At 38.0% G+C, this 16,966-nt stretch overlaps 3 protein-coding genes across 7 annotated transcripts; 2 read left to right on the forward strand and 1 right to left on the reverse strand.

Annotated features, from left to right (window-relative positions):
- Positions 1-2,287: 2,287 nt before the first annotated feature.
- LOC120012731 (pentatricopeptide repeat-containing protein At3g49730-like) lies at positions 2,288-5,556 on the reverse strand. 2 transcript variants are annotated; one of them, XR_005471276.1, is made up of 2 exons: positions 3,270-5,556; positions 2,288-3,178 (listed from the first exon to the last, which is right to left on the reverse strand). XR_005471276.1 is itself a non-coding variant. In XM_038864186.1 (1 exon), the coding sequence occupies exon 1, from the start codon at positions 5,525-5,527 to the stop codon at positions 3,575-3,577; it is 1,953 nt and encodes a 650-aa protein (XP_038720114.1). In that variant the 5' UTR covers positions 5,528-5,556; the 3' UTR covers positions 3,199-3,574. The 2 variants fall into 2 exon arrangements, 1 of the variants encoding a protein (XP_038720114.1); XM_038864186.1 differs by lacking the exon at positions 2,288-3,178 and having other exon boundaries at positions 3,199-5,556.
- A 186-nt stretch (positions 5,557-5,742) lies between these two features.
- LOC120012732 (GTP-binding protein At3g49725, chloroplastic) lies at positions 5,743-10,159 on the forward strand. Of its 2 annotated transcripts, none has more exons than XM_038864187.1 (13): positions 5,743-6,189; positions 6,275-6,336; positions 6,430-6,492; positions 6,581-6,670; positions 6,779-6,891; positions 7,927-7,995; positions 8,339-8,483; positions 8,593-8,648; positions 8,778-8,828; positions 8,913-8,994; positions 9,099-9,155; positions 9,238-9,357; positions 9,496-10,159. In XM_038864187.1, exons 1-13 carry the CDS (start codon positions 5,781-5,783, stop codon positions 9,991-9,993), a joined length of 1,815 nt encoding a protein of 604 aa, XP_038720115.1. In that variant the 5' UTR covers positions 5,743-5,780; the 3' UTR covers positions 9,994-10,159. The 2 variants fall into 2 exon arrangements, with proteins under 2 accessions (XP_038720115.1, XP_038720116.1); XM_038864188.1 differs by having other exon boundaries at positions 8,940-8,994.
- Positions 10,160-10,888: 729 nt separating this feature from the next.
- On the forward strand, positions 10,889-15,756 carry LOC120011745 (probable pectin methylesterase CGR2). 3 transcript variants are annotated; one of them, XM_038862852.1, is made up of 7 exons: positions 10,889-11,046; positions 12,365-12,524; positions 12,764-12,803; positions 13,054-13,095; positions 13,891-14,265; positions 14,922-14,977; positions 15,312-15,756. In XM_038862852.1, the coding sequence occupies exons 2-7, from the start codon at positions 12,402-12,404 to the stop codon at positions 15,462-15,464; spliced, it is 789 nt and encodes a 262-aa protein (XP_038718780.1). In that variant the 5' UTR covers positions 10,889-11,046; positions 12,365-12,401; the 3' UTR covers positions 15,465-15,756. The 3 variants fall into 3 exon arrangements, with proteins under 3 accessions (XP_038718780.1, XP_038718781.1, XP_038718782.1); XM_038862853.1 differs by lacking the exon at positions 10,889-11,046 and adding an exon at positions 11,807-11,830; XM_038862854.1 differs by lacking the exon at positions 10,889-11,046 and adding an exon at positions 11,946-11,967.
- The last annotated feature ends 1,210 nt before the right edge of the window (positions 15,757-16,966 follow it).

The raw sequence follows: 16,966 nt of genomic DNA on the forward strand, positions 1-16,966 counted from the left end.
TGATTTGTTTTATTTTGCTGTAAATACTAAATAGTATAGTTACCTTAAATAAATTTGGAAAATTAGATTTGACGAACCCGAGTAGCTCCGTTGATGAGCTGAATCCTATGTAATTTCGAATCCCGAATTCAAAACCCATCCCCTTCCTTGATCAAACAAATATTGATATACCTTCTGAAAGTCCACTTTAGTGACGAGTCTTGTGAGGCATTCAAAGTAAACGTCTTTATCGTTGTTGTTGTTGTTGTCATGGGCAACAAGTACCCATGGAAGACTAATTTTGGTCATCAGAAATCATACTCCGGTCATGAACAACCACTATCGCCAAGAGGATGTCACCGACCAGGACCAAGCACATTACCTACCTTGTTATCATTGAATATCCCAGCAAACTGTTGGGGAAAGAATACTTTTTTCCTAGAAAATTTAGTTGCATGATTGCATTCAATAATTTAATTCATTAAGTTATCAACAATATGCGGAAAGTAAAGGACAAAAAACCGGAAGCATCCAGGATAAGATTGCAAACATTTTGTTTTTTTTCGATAGGCTGGATGGGGAAAGTATGATCGGCTTTGTTTTTCTAACTTGTATGACAAAGCTTACGATGAATACGAGACTTCTGTAAGCCTTCCACGTGGACTTTGAATCCATGCATATGTTCATGTCAACAAAAAGACAACCAAGAATTCTTGGTTCGTCAATGTCACCAAAGATTTCCAGAGAAAATGGCCGGCAATTCTAGTGGTTAACACCATAGGGAACGTCATGGGAATAGAATACCAATTTCTCACAAGTCAAAAGAAAAAATGGTACTCACAAGTCAAAAGAAAACATATATCCTGGAACTTAAATGGAAACCATAGAAAGATCTGTCAATTAAAAATGCAATTTTTTTTTCTCCCGGTCTTTCTCCAGTATACGACATGAAGTTTGGTAAAATTTCAATCGTCATGGTGGCAAATTTTGCTTTGCGTACCTTCCCTTGTGGTCTAAGGCCAAGGACATCAAATATGGTAAAACGATAGTGAAGTTTAGTTCAACAAGTTAATCAACTATTAATCACATTACATTATAATTGTAGGGCTAACTCTTCAGCTGTCAGACATTGATCTGATCTAACTGACAAAAATCGAAAGCTGATACATACAGATTATACCACAATCTGTTTGTACTCGATGTGGTTTGGCAATTGGTGCAGTAATGGCTCCCGTTGTTCAGGTTCTTGTTTGGATTTGTTTTCCAATTGCTTATCCAATAAGCAAGGTGATATCAACTCTCCAATCGGTTCCTTAAATCTAATAAGCAGTCCCATTAGGACCCTGAATTTTGTTGGAATTTTCTGCGGTTGCCGGACCATTTGCTGGGGGAAGGCCACCATGCGCTTTTCCGCTGAGCTGAGTTGAAAAAGTGGGCTGATCTGCATGGTAATGATCAAATTTCCACCATCACTAATGTCAAAACAAATTTCAGTAAACTGATGAAACCCTTCTCCTTTCCTGGACTTAAAAACTACATTTGTAAAAAAAAATATATATAAGATAACTGAAAAAATCACAGGCAGAATGGTTTTCATTCTTTCGATTGATTAGTTGTTTACAACTTTTTGACCCAGCTGGTATAGACATGGTTATCTTCTGCAGACTGGAAAACGAGGGGAACTGACACAAGATGAAACAGCAATCATTGCTGGGGCACTTGAACTCACTGATAAAACTGCAAGGGATGCAATGACTCCCATATCTGAAACTTTTGCAATTGTAATTAATACCAACTTGACAAGTACGTTGAAATCTTCCTCAATATAAAGATAACTTCTTGTCCATTGGTTTGTTGCGGTAATGATCTGAAATACAGAACTCTATATAAGCAGGGATTTGATGAAGTTAATTTTGGAGAAAGTGCATAGCAGAGTTCCAGTTTATCATATGAGAAACCAACAAGCTTAATTGGGCTTCTGCTGGTAGTTGCTTGTTAGGTTACCTCAGCATCCTACCATGGAAGGACTAGCGCTTTCTGTTTACTACAGATCATTTTATTCTCTAAGTTCAGATCAAAAATATTTTTCAATTTTCAGGTGAAGAATGAACTTGCCATCCATCCAGAAGATGAGGTCCTGGTGAAGAATGTCACAGTTCGCAGGATTCCAAGGTATTTCAATCTCTCCAGAGGTATCTGTCATTAACTAAGACACATGGAAAAATACAAGATAAATGGAGGGATATAATTCTATATATGAGAGAGAGAGAGAGAGAGAGAGAGAGAGAGGGAGCAAACATTACTTCCCTTCTAGCATCTGTCCAGCGAGACTTTTTCATATTGAAAAATGCATCGATGTGCTTGTATGCCAGAGTTCCAGAAACATCTCCATTATATGACACGCTCAATGAATTTCAGAAAGGCCATAGCCATATAGTCGTCATTGTGAAACATTATAGATACAAAACACAGCCAGCATGCGAAATCCAACTGACGGAAAACACTGCCACTATCTCACTAGTTTCATCGCATGTTCTGTCGTTTCCAAGCTTGAAAATCCGAATCATTCTTAACAATTGGATACATTAAGGGAAAGAGATAAGGGTGGAAATTAATGGTGAAAGCCATCTGCGTAAGATGAGTGCAACTAGGAACCAATCCCTCAAGAAGTTAAAGGGTTTTGCCTAGTGAAGCAAATCTGTATAGAGGAACCTGTACGAGCAAGAAATGGCCAAAGGGCTTCCAGTCTGATGTTCTGTATATTAATGATAATTTTATTCCCCAGCACACGGAAGAAGAGGAAGCTATTGGATAATAAGACTAGAAGATGTCATTGAAGAACTGCTACAAGTAAGCAAAACTTCTATCTGCTTTTATAAAAAAATTTCAGACACCCTAAGTATTTGTCTTGATTGAATTGGTTGGTACATAGGAGGAGATTATTGAAGAGACAGAGACAGATCACCAAAAAATGAGAGTTAATCACCACAAGTCAGGTATACTACAGGAAAGATCAGGCTACACTGCGAAAAAGAGAATACAGAAGAGTGATGAAATCCACTTTGCATACAAAATCTAAGAGACTTACATATTGAACCAGCAGTAGCTAGACTTATTATGTATTGATTGCTCAACTCAAAATGACTGCTGAATCTCATATTATGGGTGGAACTCTTCTGGAAGTCCACTTTGCTGCAAGCTGTACAATACTAGGCATGGTTAGGGAACAAATGAGTTTCAAATTTACTTATTATCAGCCAAGTTTCCAGAACAATACTTTCATAACTTACCAAAGTATATTCAATAAACAAACAAATAATGAAACTACTTGATTCCCACAACAACATAATAAACCTTGATCCCAGATATTTAGGGTTGAAATTGGAGTCCTTCAGGTGGATGGATCTCTTTAGCTACTCACTTATCCAAGGACATATTCTCCAGTGGTCATTTGATATCCAAAGATGCTTGATGAATTAAACTGGCACAATAAAGGGCACAAAGATACTGGATGAATTAAGAACCTCATATCATCCCTGGTGATAGCAATCCATACAATCTCAATTCTTAAATCCTGAATAACTGTTCATTAGAACTATAAAATCTTAGCTCTACCAAGGCCTCCACCCCATTGACGTCTACGAGCCCTCCTCTTCCTCCCATCCTTTTTCTCCTTAATTTTCTCTTTCAAGTCTCTCTCTCCTCGCCTTTTATACATTTTAAAAGTGATCTGCCTATCTGCAGCCATCTTCCTTACTTTATCAGTAATCTCTACAGCAAGCTGTCTATTATATAGCTTCTTTAAACCACGCATGAGTTTAGCAAAAGTATCCGGCTGTGGCATTACATCTGCATCCATCATATCCAAACAATATGAACAAGCCTCCTTCACATGCCTATTCGAGAAGAGTGCATGAATCCAAATGGTCCAGGCATACACATTAAGGTCGCATCCTGTACTCAAAATGCAACTCCATACATCTTTAGCCATTTCAAGCTTCTCAGCTCTCAAAAGGGAATTCAGCAACTCTTTCAATGTACCATATTGTGGAGCCGATAAAAGACCTCTCCCGGCCATCTCTTTAAAGTAGTCACAAGCTTCAACCCAGCATCCTTGACCAAGAAGCCCATGAATCATAACAACAAAGGTATCCAGCCCAGGACTAAACCCACTTGCTTCCATCTCATTCCAAACTCGAACACCTTCTTTCACCTCTCCCAACTTGCAAGTCAACCTTATCACTACATTGTAAATGCTAAGATCAGGAACACAACCAATCTTTCGCATTTCCTCCATCAGTTCCAAACATTCTTCCAACTCTTCCCTCTTCTCATGAGCTAACATTACATGCAAATAAGTCATCTGATTTGGCATATGCCCTCTCTGAATCATACTATCCAAAATCTCATAACCCTTATCAATCTTCCCCCACTTACAAAAACCACTAATCAAACTAGTGTATGTCACAATATCTGCCTGACAACCACTCCTCTCCATCTCAACAAACACCCGCATCGCCTCGTCCATTTTTTCCTTCCCACAAAGAGCCTGAATCAAAATTGTGTAGGAATTCTCGTTTGGCTCACAGCCTTTCCTCCTCATCTCCTTCAACAAATCAAATGCATCAGCCATTTTGCCTGCAACTGCATAACCACTTAACAAATTGTTATAAACAACAATATCCGGCTCGAATCCTGCCTCCCTCATTTGCACCAATATATGCTTAGCCTCCATAAGCTTCCCTTCTCTACACCAACCATACAGCAATGAAGTAAAGTGCTTCAAGCTTGGACTAAATCTTACCCTCATATCCTCAAAAAGAGAAGCGGCCTCCTTTACACTTCCATTCTTGCACAAGGCATCCAACAAGCACCCAAAAACATACTCATCGGGCTCGCAGCCGTAATTGGGCATTTCGTCTAACACTTCAATTGCCTTCTTAACCATTCTCGCAGAGGCAAACCTCCTCATCAAAACCACAAACAACTCGGGCGTTATGAACTGAGGATTCTCCTTCCTCATTTCTTCCATAAGAGCCCAAACTGTGCCGAACTGCTTCATTTTACCCAAAATCTTCACCATGGCTTTGTAGACCTCGTAGCTGTGCCTGTGACCGGGCTGCTTCGATGCCCACACGAAGAACCTGTACCCCAAATTTCCAGCATCGCCACACCGATTCAACACTCGTTCAGCTAAACCAGAACGCAGAACGACGCCTGATTCTTGCAGAGCCAGCTCCAGTTTAGGGCCTCGAGAGTGGAATTTCCGCAAAATCCTGTATATTCTCTCCACCTCCGCCGCAAACTCATCCGGGTTATGACTCTCTGTCCGTTTCGCTTGCTCGTTGGTCGCGACATTGACGGGACCAAACTCGTTTGTTCGATCATTCAAAAAACGATTGTTGTTTTTGTAGCTGTCGTCGTTGGGGTTGGCGGGTCTGTGAATTTGAGAGTAAAGGCTCAAGTGAAAGAGGTTGGTGGGGCCGTTTGGCTTGGAGGAAAGCGAGAGATTTATGAGACGTAAACTTCTCGAAGAAAATCTCTGCATTTTTGCTTGTCTGGTGAATTCAGATATGCAAAGCTCAAAGCTTTAGGCTTTGGTTCGTGCTTGTGCTCCTTGGCTCTTGCCTTCTTGGGGCTTGGGGGAGTCGTACGGTGCGCTTTTAGAGAAGCCGAAAAACAGGGGAAGTCATCTTATGTTACTCTGGTTTGACCCTTTTTATTAAATTTCACTCCGTCGGGTACAAACCCGAACCTTTATACGAACTTTCACTGATCCATTTCACAGCAACAAAGCAGTGATGATCAGAGCAATTGATGTCTGGCGGAGAACGCATCGCAGTTCCCTCCTCACCGGAACCCTAGCACCGAAGCACCAATCTCCATCACCTTCGCAGTCATCTTGTCTTTCTCCGATTTATGTTCTATCTTTAACGTTCGCTACTTCGTCATTGAAGAAGCAGAAGAACAAGGAGGAGGACCCGTATGATTTTCTAAACAAGGACCCAACGAGCCCCCCTCGGCTCTTAGTGGTTCAGCCTCGCCTCCGCCCAGAAAAATACTTTCAGGCTAAGCTCAACGAAGCTCTCTGCCTCGCCAATTCCTTGGAGGAACAGCGAGATGGGTACTTCCATATTGACTTCTTCAACAAGGACTTACCTCCACAAGTCATTGTACAAAACCCGGTTATGTCTTCTAAGCCCCGAGCAGGTCTCTCTGTCTTTTGTGTTTCTTGTTCCTCTTCCCTTGTTTTATGATCATTTGTGTGCTGATAGGGTTTATTTTGCTATTCTAGATTCTTATTTTGGACGTGGGACTGTAGAAACTATCAAATGCCATCTAACTGCTGAAACAAAGGCAAGAACTTCCTTCTTTTTTTTTTTCTGGTTCTTGTTGTTTTTTTTAAAAATTAATTTTGACATTGACAATGAACACCCATAAACTTGACAGGGTGAAGTCGATGCTGTTTTTGTAAATGCTCTTCTATCTGGAATTCAGCAGCGAAACTTGGAGGCACATTTTGCTTTCTCAATTTGATTTGTCTATCTCTCATTTATAGTATAATTTCCTTACATTCTCATAATCTTATTTAAAATGACAGCGAGCTTGGGGCAAACCGGTACTGGATCGAGTTGGCCTTATAATTGAGATTTTTAATGCTCATGCTCATTCAAAGGAAGCGAAGCTGCAGGTACAATTTGTTTGATAATGTGGAGTTTTCTGTGGTAGCTTAGATTTTGATACGTTAGCATTGACTATTGGTGTGATTGAACTCTTACAGCTATTTTCATTGTTATAGGCTGAATTAGCTGCTCTTATGTATAAAAGGAGTAGGCTTGTTAGAGTTCGTGGTTCTGATGGACGCTCTACTTTTGGAGCGGATGGTGATATTGAAGTTGTTAGTGCGCGAGGGTGAGTATGTGGCCTTGGTTTCCTTTATATTAATGTAGACTCCGTAGTTTATGAACTTGTCAGCTTAGCAACACGGTAACTGTCTGTCTGTCTCCTCAGATAGCATTTCTGCTACTATGTGAAGTTCTTTGGATCTAAACCTTTTGGTGGGCTTATTACTTAGCTTTTATGTTAGCTCCACCCTCCAAGCACCTTTTAATTTAGTGAGTATGTTAGCTAGCTCTATGACTTGTAGGCGTAAATCCCATACTTTGAGATCCTCTCCTTGTGTATCCTGTAGTATATTCAGATGATGCTTATTTTTATCCTAGATGATAGTATAGAAATTTTTTTTTATCAATATCTTGTTTTGTGGTCACTTTATTCATCTTGTGCAATTGAACAACAAATTTAAGAACATTTTATTATTACAGCTCCCTTCATTATCAGGGAAAAGCAATATTTTTCCAACTTTCTAGTGATAATTTCGATGCAAACACCACAATCTCCACGTATCATGATTACTCTTGTTTTTTAGTTTGATTTCCTTTGCAAACCAAATTAATCTGAGAAACTTGCACGTACCGGGTATCTTCCCTTGGTTGAACTAAAAGTGACCTGAATCATTTACCTCCATAACAAAAGTTAAATACATAGATGATTTGTTTTGATGCCTGAAATTTTGAGAAGAGACAGAATATCTTGCACTTTTTCACTATATATTTTGGCTTTTGTTTTCCTTTCCCCCTTTAGTTTCATGCCTTTCACTGTCCACTCCTTCTGGGATATTGGCTTTTAATATCTTTAGGAAAACAGCTTAGTTTGCACGCTATAACAACCATGATCATAAAATTTAGTGGGTCTTCGTTTTGATTGGTCTTCAGTTTAGATAGTTGGGAAGGTACAGGTTTCTAGTAAGACATGACTATTCACACACACATCTTTTAAATCAATGTGTTTGTGCATGTCTATTGCAGGCCACAGCATCCACATTTTGTTCTGTTTTAAGCATTGTACTGTTTGAAGAATTTTTATGTATATCATTATTGTTTGCAGGAGAGGAAGTGGAGGCCGTGGCTTTATAAGTGGTGCTGGAGAAACTGAACTTCAGCTTCAACGAAGAAGGTCTGCTCCTGGCTTTTCTATCATTTTTTTTGTATTTTAAAATTTGAGCACATCTCTTCCCACTCTGATAGGGGTGTTTTTATTTTTACTTCTCCATGAGATTCACTTATGTCCTTGTGTGCATCGGATGGATATATTTGATCATAACAAAGACAAACCATATACAGAGTTTAGTTTCATTTGGTGCGTTATTAGTTTTGTATTGTATATAGTAGATTACTATTTTGTCTATAGGTAATGTTTCTCATGCGCTGTATGCCTAAAATGATGACAAAAAGACAATTTCAATGGCTAGTGCTGTAGTGCATTATTTCATGAACACTTTATGGTACTGTGATTGCAGAATTACGGAAAGACGGAATACTCTGTTATCGCAAATTGAAGAGGTCCGTCGTACTCGAGCTTTGCAACGTGCTGCTCGGAAGAAGCAAGGTGGATTACATGATAAAAAATTAGTAACGGTTGCTGTTGTAGGGTACACCAATGCTGTAGGTGGTCAAGATCTGATCAGATTTTTTATAAAACTTATGTTGCTATATATGATATAGTCTAGACATGCCTTTTCACAACTTTCTTTTTTGCCCCATCTTTTGCCAGGGGAAATCTACATTAGTCAGTACACTTTCAAATAGTGATTTGTACAGCGATGATCGGTAAGTATACCATATTGAACAAATTGTTATTTGGATCAAATTTCATAGTTTAGATAGCATCTGAGGTTAAATTCGAACTTCCAATTTCCTATCCTACTTAATTGGTAAAGGGATTCCTCATTTTTGCAGATTGTTTGCTACATTGGATCCCAGATTGAAGAGTGTTGTTCTTCCTTCAGGGTAAATATGATTGGTATTCAATAAAATGTCGCTTAAAATTTTTTTAAGCAATCCTCTTTTGTGAGAAGAAATGTGTTTGTTCAGTGATCTAATTAAACATCCAATACTCAGGAGGAAAGTGCTTCTTAGTGATACTGTTGGATTTATATCAGATTTACCTCTGCAGGTAACCAAATGGTTTGTTACAGTTGCTTTATCTGTAAATTAGTCGCTGATATTCTTGCTTATAATCAATGATGCTCCTTCTCTTTTTCTCGGTATTTTTTGAAGTTAGTAAAAGCATTTCATGCAACCTTGGAAGAAGTGGTGGAGGCTGATCTCCTAGTGGTATGAATTGATTGCTTCTTTACCAATATGACATTGGTTTTTGTATCTTGTGATGCACCTTATAGATTGTCAATCCATGCAGCATGTCTTAGATTGCACTGCCCCGAATCTTGATGAGCATCGGTCTACTGTGCTGCAAGTTCTTCGACAGATAGGAGTTTCAGATGAGAAGCTTCAGAATATGATTGAAGTCTGGAATAAGGTACCAACAGTTTAGTCCTTTTCTATTCTCCTAAATTTAGTTGAAATGAAAAAAGAGCTGGAATAAAACTGCGGAATAAAGGCCATGAAGATGGAACTGTCACTCTGTAAAAGTTCTTTGATGTGGCTCACTGTGCAGATTGATTATGAAGAAGAGGAAGCGAACGCTGATGAATATCTTAATGATGGTGGAGATGCCGAGGCAGAAAACAGTAGCATGGCGTCCGAGCTATCAGATGAAGGGTCCATTGATGACAATGTTTCTGCTGCTGATGATAATGCATCCGAGTTACTACATGGAGATCTTGAGCAGATAGACAACAAGCAAGATGATACCTCTAATGACTGGCTATTGGCAGAGGATGATGATGAGAACTTTGCGTATTGGAATAACCCAAGCGAGTCGCTTAGCTCCCAGATGACAGGAAAAGATGAATGTGAAGCTCAGCTTGATCCAGATGTCAAAATATCTGCCATTTCAGGAGTTGGCTTGCAACAACTGCTGGAAATCATTGATGAAAGGCTGAAGACCCAGGATGAGATGGCGAAGGCAAATAATGTGGTCGAAAGGAGTTTGTTTGACAGAAAATGGAGACCCTCTCGTACAGAAGAGGCGAGCGTAGCTGTTGAGAACTAGCACCAATTGTGTGGACTGACTTTTCGTGAAACAAATGTAATATTTTCTTGTAATTGTTTGCAGGCATTTGATTTGCTAAAGTGAAAAAAAGAGACATTTATGTGTTTGATTGCAAACTATGAAAATAAATTTAAGGACAAATAAATGAAAACAAATTTATAATTTACTTGGTGGATTCCAATTGATTTCTTTATTGATGCAGATCGGATGGTTGGTGTGTTTTTTTAGAGAAATATGAGCGGAATGAGAAATTGGGACGTAAGGGTCATAAAGGTCATTGTCAACGGTGTTGGATTGGGTTGAAAATCGCACAGTTGACTCGAATCAATAGCTTTGCCACTGCATACGTTGTTTTTTGGTCAAATTCCATCATTTGTACTTTCAAATTAGCAATTATTACATGTTTGGTCTATTTCTTTATTTTTGGTATTTCATGCTCCTTTCATGTTGTTTTAAGATTTTAACTTTCGTACCATTTAAGGTTATAAACCCTTGAGGGTATATTAGTTTTTATTTTACAAAGTATTGAAGCCTTAAATATGGTATTAGTGTCTCTAATCAACAGATTTAGGTATTTTTGCTTTCGACATTCGTGTGTCGAATAATAAGTTCAATTGAATTATACTTTCTGTGAATGTCAATTAAGAACTAAGCGATCTTGTTCTTATAAATGTTGAATCTTTAGTTTTTTGGATGATTTATAATCTATTAATTACTTGATTAGAAGCGTAGCATAGAAGATCAATTAGACTACAAAACATGCCTAACAAGGGTTTAAACGACGTTGGGTTTAAAGTTTAAACGGCGTTGTTACACTCCTACCGCTACCGGCCTCCGCCGACAGGTCGCGCCAATTTCTTTTAACAGTACCGGTAAAAGTTCGAATATATATATATATCGCGCAAACAATACATTAAAAAAATAATAATAAGAAACACTGAAACTTATTTATTGTGGTGAGCTCAGTCGGACGGCAGAGCGCGAGCAAAATCCACAGATCTGAAGATCCAAACGCGGTAGATCCTTCAATGCGGTTTATTTATTGATCCGAAGGTGATATTCTTCACTCAACGCTTTAAATTCTGTCAAGCAATTCATGAGATTCCTGGATTCGGGTTTTATTCTCTTGAATATAAATTTTCCAGATTTATTTCATTCTTTATTGAAAGTGTGGGCTGTAATTGATGTTTTTGTTACTACTTTGATTTTGTGGACGAAGCAGTTAACCTGGATTACCAAATAAGATTGAATTGTTATTTTTCTGCGATGAATTTTGTTTCTACTTGCTTGGATGCCGAGAAAAATAAGATTTCCACAAGCCCAGCCTTGTATAGCTATTTTGCTTGATCTGTCCAGCTGTGTTAGTCTTTTATTGCAAACATCTGAAATGTTGAACTCTCCAATGCTTTAGCAGTAATTTTGTTTAGAAGGTTAGCTGATTCCATGTGAGATTTGGTTCACTTGAAAAGTTTTAAGCTTTCACTTATTTATCTTTTTCAAGTTGTGATTTTATCACTGAAAATAGTTTGATGCATTTCCACTTTTCTATGAGAAAGAATACATGTAGATGGTGAGTTGCGAGTTCTCTAATGTTCGAGGATTTTCGAATAATTCGTCTTTTTTTCTCAGGTTAGAGTGATTTGGGACAACCCGATGGTTATGTTTTTCAACCTCTGATGCATGGGCTGTTGTGTAGCTCAGCAATTATGGTTGCCCAAGAAAGTTACTATTGGCATAGGATATGTTAGAGAGGTTAAGGGTCATGAATTGTGGCTGTACAAAAAGTCCACCTGCTTTCACAGATCTTACAATTCAGAATCTGATCCTAAATTGAGAAGTAATTCCCTTCAAAGTTTCTGGAAATAAACCAGCAAAATATTAGGGAACCAAGGCCTTTTTACTTACTCAAATGCTGGCAAAGACTCTATTTGGAGGCGGTTTTGGGCCTTGGATCCCTAGAACAGTCTAATTCATGTATGCATTTCGAATGGCCTTTAGACTTTGCATTAATTTTGTTTATGAGGGAACTCCATATTACAAACCCCAAAACCATATTTAGTGCAGAACCAAACTACCTGGTTAATGTTGACTCAATTGCTTCTGAAAATTTGAACATCTTCCAAATTATCTGTTGGTGATGATGATGTCTTTCCAAAAAATCTACTGGGATAACGGTGACAATCTCCAGAAAAATCCCTTCACAATTTCTTTATTTACATCAAAATGAGCTATAGGGTAGGTTGGAAATTGTATCCTGTGACTAAATTTCAATTTCTTCTTCCTCCAGCTTTAAAGCAGTTTATAAATTACCATTTTTATTTGTCTATTCTTTTATAAAATCTAACTTTCTCTCGCGTTTCTTTCTATGTAGATTTTGTGGATTCAGTAGTTTTTTATCACCGGTAGTCATGTCAAGGCGACAAGTAAGTTCCACACGGCGACTTGTCGACAGTGGAAGCTTTCCATTTGCAGGAGCATTGCATTCAAAGTCACGTTCCTCTCCCTTTTTATCCATTGGCCTTGTCCTCCTGGTATTGAGCATATTATGGGTCATTTGCTCTACTGCTAATTGATTTCCTAGCATGTATAGTGTAGAACTTGGTGCTGGAACTATAGTTATTGAGAAACAAGCATATCTGCTTCTTCTTCTTTTTTTTTGAGAAGGAGAAACAAGCATATCTAATCCTATTAATAACATACCCAATTATATTATTCCTAAATGCTAAGTTGGTCAAATCCTAATTGGTTTCTTCTTGCTCGAAAATTGCAGGGAGCATTTCTTCTTATTGCCTATGCTTATAGCGGCTCAGGTGGGCTACACTCTGCCTATGCTGCTTTATTCATTATGTTATGGTGTGCTGTCGCTATTTTGAAATGGTCCACAGTTACTTCTGGCTGTTGCATGCAACCGTTGGACATAATAATCTTTTTGTTGTTAAGCTTTAATGGTGCTTGTTCTTCTCAGCTTTTGTGAAATGCAAAATCTTGGTTCTTTCTTTTAAATTGAGAGATTTATTTGGAAACTAATTCGTTGGGGTTACTTTTATTTTTTGAATGCAGGTGTATTTGGAGGTGGCAAAGAAGCTCTTAGTAAGGTGGAAGGTAATGTATAGTTTATCTCTGAATGTTGCTTTTAATCTTTATTTCCAGGAAAGAAATGCAAAAGAAAAAAGAAAAAGATTTCGATATTATTTATTGTTTTGAGAGTGTGTGTTTTTTTGTCACAATGTAAATTTAAACCAGTCAATGTATTATACGATTAGAGCTCAAGATTGGAGAACATTTTTTTTCTATTATTTTGTTATGCATACAATACAATCACTGATGGTTAATGGAGTGTAAACAGATGAGAGCAGCACCTCCAGGAAACACTATAGTTAGATCGTAGGGTTGGGATCTGTTTGTTGCCAGTTTCCTTCATTATTTGTTGTTCGCTTTTGTATGTGCTTGTAGTTGGACATGGAGCGGCCTCCTATCTTCCATCTTCCTTCTCAACCCCTCAAGAGTAAGAGAGATGAAGGATAATGCAACTCATCATGGAGAATGGGGGAAGAAAAAGAAAAATTATTTACCTAAGTTCTGTAGAAGAAGACAAGATGTCAAGAACTCCAAAATCCAAAAAGCTTGAATGTTTTTATGCCTTATCTATGAATTAGTCAAAATTATTAATCTTGATTTACCTGAACTTGATCTTGGAAAACTGAACTTTCTGTCAGTATCATCTGTTTGAAAATCATGACCATCTCAACCTTTTGCTTGAAGAATAGCTTCATTTGTTACTGGTCAGAGCTGATTTTTTTTTCATGGAATCGAGACTGGTTTGGTCAACACAGTAAGTATCTCCCATCAAGTTCATGTGTTAATTTTACTGAATGTTCGTTCGATTTCCTGCTATAGGTGACTTTTCTTGCACATTAGAAGTTCAAAGTGCAATACCTCTTTTGAAGGAAGCATATGGCGATGGCATGGACAAAGTTCTGCATGTGGGCCCTGACACTTGTTCAGTAGTATCTAAACTGTTAAAAGAAGAGGACACTGAAGCTTGGGGTCTAGATCCATATGACATAGAGGATGCAGATGCAAACTGCAATAGCCTTGTGCGCAAAGGCATCGTGCGTGTGGCTGATATCAAGTTCCCCTTGCCCTACAGGGCAAAGTCATTTTCTCTCGTTATTGTCTCAGATGCTCTTGATTACCTGTCTCCAAAATACTTGAACAAGACTCTTCCAGAAATTGCAAGAGTTGCTGCTGATGATCTTGTCATATTTACAGGTGATTCCCTTGGATTCTTAAGTTATTTAGACACCTGCTCACAGACACTAAAGATCCACACTTATGTAGGATATGTAGGATATATGCATGTCTCTAAACTATTTTCTATGTTCACTTGTTTCCACAATATTAAATGTGTGGTGACTAAACAGCAGATACATCTCTCTTGGCATACACATCGATCAGTAGTGTCAATGACTCAACGGTCTTGGGTGAGAGTCTGTAAAGATGTTGTCCTTGTTAGGCACATGCATCAGTTATGTCAATGGTCTTAGATTAATGTCATTTAAGATGTTTAGCACTTTAGCTTGTCTAGTGTCTCACTCTCATGTGCATGTTCACTCACAACATTTCTCTTAAGGAGGCTTGCTCATATTTCAGTGAATTGGGTTTGGAACTAAAATGCTCCCTGATATTTACTTTAATGATAATTAATTGTCCAGATTGCTATTACGATTTACAGTATTTGGATTAGGCTTTTGTACATATATATAGTCCTTGAATTAGATACATCAGTTGAGTTCTAACAGTTCATTAGATCCTTTTTATCAAGTATTTAATTGTCTATTGTACACAGTTTTTGACATTCATTCTATGCACACAAGTAGGCTATGCAATTTCAAATTGTGTTTATGGTTTCCATTTTCGTGGTTTAGGTTCTCCTGGTCAACAAAGAGCTAAAGTTGCAGAGTTATCTAAGTTTGGACGACCGGTGAGTGCCTATCTGTCCCTCGATGATTCATCTTGGACTTCTTTTACATACAAAATTTAATGACAGTGTGAACATTGTGCATGATCTTTTGTCCAAAATGGGGGGAAAAGCACACAATTTCAGTTTGAACTTATATTTGGTTTGGGATAATTGCCTAATCATATTCACTGTAAGAAGTTCCTTAAAGACATAACCAAATACCATAAAGCTACAAATAAAAAGTTTAGTGCCATGACTTGAGGTAGTGCATCAGGTTCCTTGTTTTTGAACAAATAATTTTCTGCTAATATACCAGTTTCACCTTATAGCATACACTTACCTTTCATTTCTGCAGGCCAAAATGCGGAGTTCATCATGGTGGATTCGCCTTTTTGTCCAGACAAGCTTAGAAGAAAATGAAGCTGCCATTAAGAAGTTTGAGCAGGCTGCATTACAGAGGTCATACAAGCCAACCTGTCAAGTTTTCCATCTCAAACCATACCATTAATCTTCATTATATGGATTGTTGAGGGTTCAACACATTCCCCCTCCCCCCCCCCTCCCCAGACTATAATGTATGTTCAAAAAATTTACTGATGCCGTTGTGGTAACGCCCCTCCAAGTGAATTACCGAAATGTAATTGCTGAGTCAAAACAAATATTATGTAGAAAATAGCTATATTTCAAAGTAGAACAAACAATATTATTATTTGGCGGAAAAACAGAATTGATGCAAGAATTGTTTGTTCTCACTGTTATAAGGTATTTATTTATTTTTTTTGATGGAATGTTATAAGGTATTTTTGATGTTATGTGTTTTGGGATGTTGTAAATGATGGATTTGAGTGAGTTGAACTTATGCTTGGGAGTTTTGTAAAAAATCTTAAAGGGTTCTCATGAGTTAATGTCACAAATGTTCTTATTTAATGTCTTTTATTGAGATTTGAACTTCTTAGTTAACTAAGAATATTTTTGTGTGAAAAAAAAAAAAAATGTTTTATCAAACCCATGAGGCCATGACAACACGCCATTGCTTATGGGCTTAAACGAGTTCATAAAATTTGATTTCACATTTTTTTTTATGCGTAAACGGAGAATAGAGAAAGGGAAACACACAAAAGATTTATGATCGTTTCAAAATAACATGAGGGCGATTTAAGGACAGAACATGTCATTATTTTCAAAATTGATTGATTTAGAGTAACACAGAGCCCTATATAAATATTTAATTTCACTTAAATCTCTAAAAATTTATTCACTGGCTAGTGCTCGGGGGTTGCTCCATTCCATTCCAAATAGGGTGACAGCCTCATGTACCATGAAGAAAACCTGCAACGTGCAACCTGTGAAGCGGCACGCCGGCACGAGGAAACATAGGCTCATGGTGTGAACTGTGAACAGAACAACAGGTTAAGCTTCACATAGGGACGGGGTCCAGTTCTCACTTGGGCATGGGCCCAAATACAGGGTAGCATGCCTGACCCGTCTGGATTGGGCCTTGGATTCCTTATCATGCTTGGACCACCACAATGAGTGTAAAAACGCTCTCCTTTGAGTCTCATTACTCGCAGACTCGTCATCATAAAGTCAAGTGAAGTCTCTAAGTCAATTTGAGATGTTGTTGTTGTCCCTTCTCAATTGATATGTTAACAAGACACAACATTTGAAAGCAATACAATATCTGAGCCCTGTGGATTGAAATATACAATATATATCGTAAGCATGTGCATAAAAAACAACACCCGTATGTCACATATGAAAGAAATTAACGATCAATTAATTATGGGGCCTTTAATTAAGAGCTAGCAAGAACTCTCCAGTCTCCATTAATTCCAAGGGGTAATTAATAAGCATATATCTATCAGTATTGGTAGGCCATCAAACTTTAAGAAGATTCACTATCAAGCTAGGCTGGACTGATGTGGTTGCATTACAGCAAGCTCGCTGTGCATGGCATTGTTTGATTGGTGTTTTATTGAGATGGATGGGAAAACTGGATCAAATAATTAG

Source organism: Tripterygium wilfordii, chromosome 13 (assembly GCF_013401445.1).
Source record: "Tripterygium wilfordii isolate XIE 37 chromosome 13, ASM1340144v1, whole genome shotgun sequence".
NCBI classification, from domain to species: Eukaryota; Viridiplantae; Streptophyta; class Magnoliopsida; order Celastrales; family Celastraceae; genus Tripterygium; species Tripterygium wilfordii.